This window comes from Eimeria tenella, genomic scaffold (assembly GCF_000499545.2).
Source record: "Eimeria tenella Houghton genomic scaffold, Eth_scaff2336, whole genome shotgun sequence".
Lineage (NCBI taxonomy): Eukaryota > Apicomplexa > Conoidasida > Eucoccidiorida > Eimeriidae > Eimeria > Eimeria tenella.
In genome coordinates, this window is record NW_013542196.1 from 1 (window position 1) to 634 (window position 634).

Consider the following 634-nt stretch of genomic DNA (forward strand, 5'->3'; position numbering starts at 1 on the left):
AGTCCCGGGGGCAGCAGCAGCAGCGCCTTGCTGCTGCTGCTGCTGCTGGGAGTCTTGCTGCGTCTGCGTCTCGTCGTCTGCCTGCTGCTGCTGCGAATCTACAGTTGCTGTTGGCGTTTGCGGGTTGCTTTGCTCTGGGGTTTCTGGCGTGTCTGCTGCTGCATCTTGCTGCTGCGTCTGCTGCTGGCGCTGCTGCTGCGGCTTTTTCCTGGGGCGTCTGCCGCCCTGTGTGCCAGCAGCAGCGCGCTGCTGCTGCTGCTGCTGCTGCTGCTGCTGCAGGCGGCGGGCGGTCTGCGGGGGCTGCTGCTCGGGGGGCGTGGTGTGGGCGAGGGCGGCGGCAGCAGCAGCGTCATCGAGCAGCTGCTGCTGCTGCTGCTCCTCCGCCCCCAAAGCAGCATCAATTTGCTGCAGCTCTTGCAAGTAGTCAAATGAAAAACTCGAAAGGTGCAGCAAAAAGCCACACAGCAGCACATCTGGCGGCGGGCTCACTGCAGCAAGAGAAGACAGCAGCGAGTCAAAGCGCCACGGCACATTCAGCACCGACCCAAACGCGTTCAGAAACCTGCAGCAGCAGCAGGAGCAGCAGCAGCAGCACACGCGATAGCTGAAGCAGCAGCAGCAGCAGCAGCGGCGG

At 63.9% G+C, this 634-nt stretch overlaps 1 protein-coding gene across 1 annotated transcript in view; it reads right to left on the reverse strand.

Annotated features, from left to right (window-relative positions):
• Positions 1 to 102: 102 nt before the first annotated feature.
• The window catches only part of ETH_00043065 (uncharacterized protein), a gene marked incomplete at both ends in the record, with an annotated part of 2,066 nt that continues 1,534 nt past the window's right edge, over positions 103 to 634 (reverse strand). The window contains one exon of the mRNA XM_013374877.1: positions 103 to 562. Coding sequence (XP_013230331.1) covers positions 103 to 562 — 460 coding nt within the window. The remainder of the gene's footprint in view (positions 563 to 634) is intronic.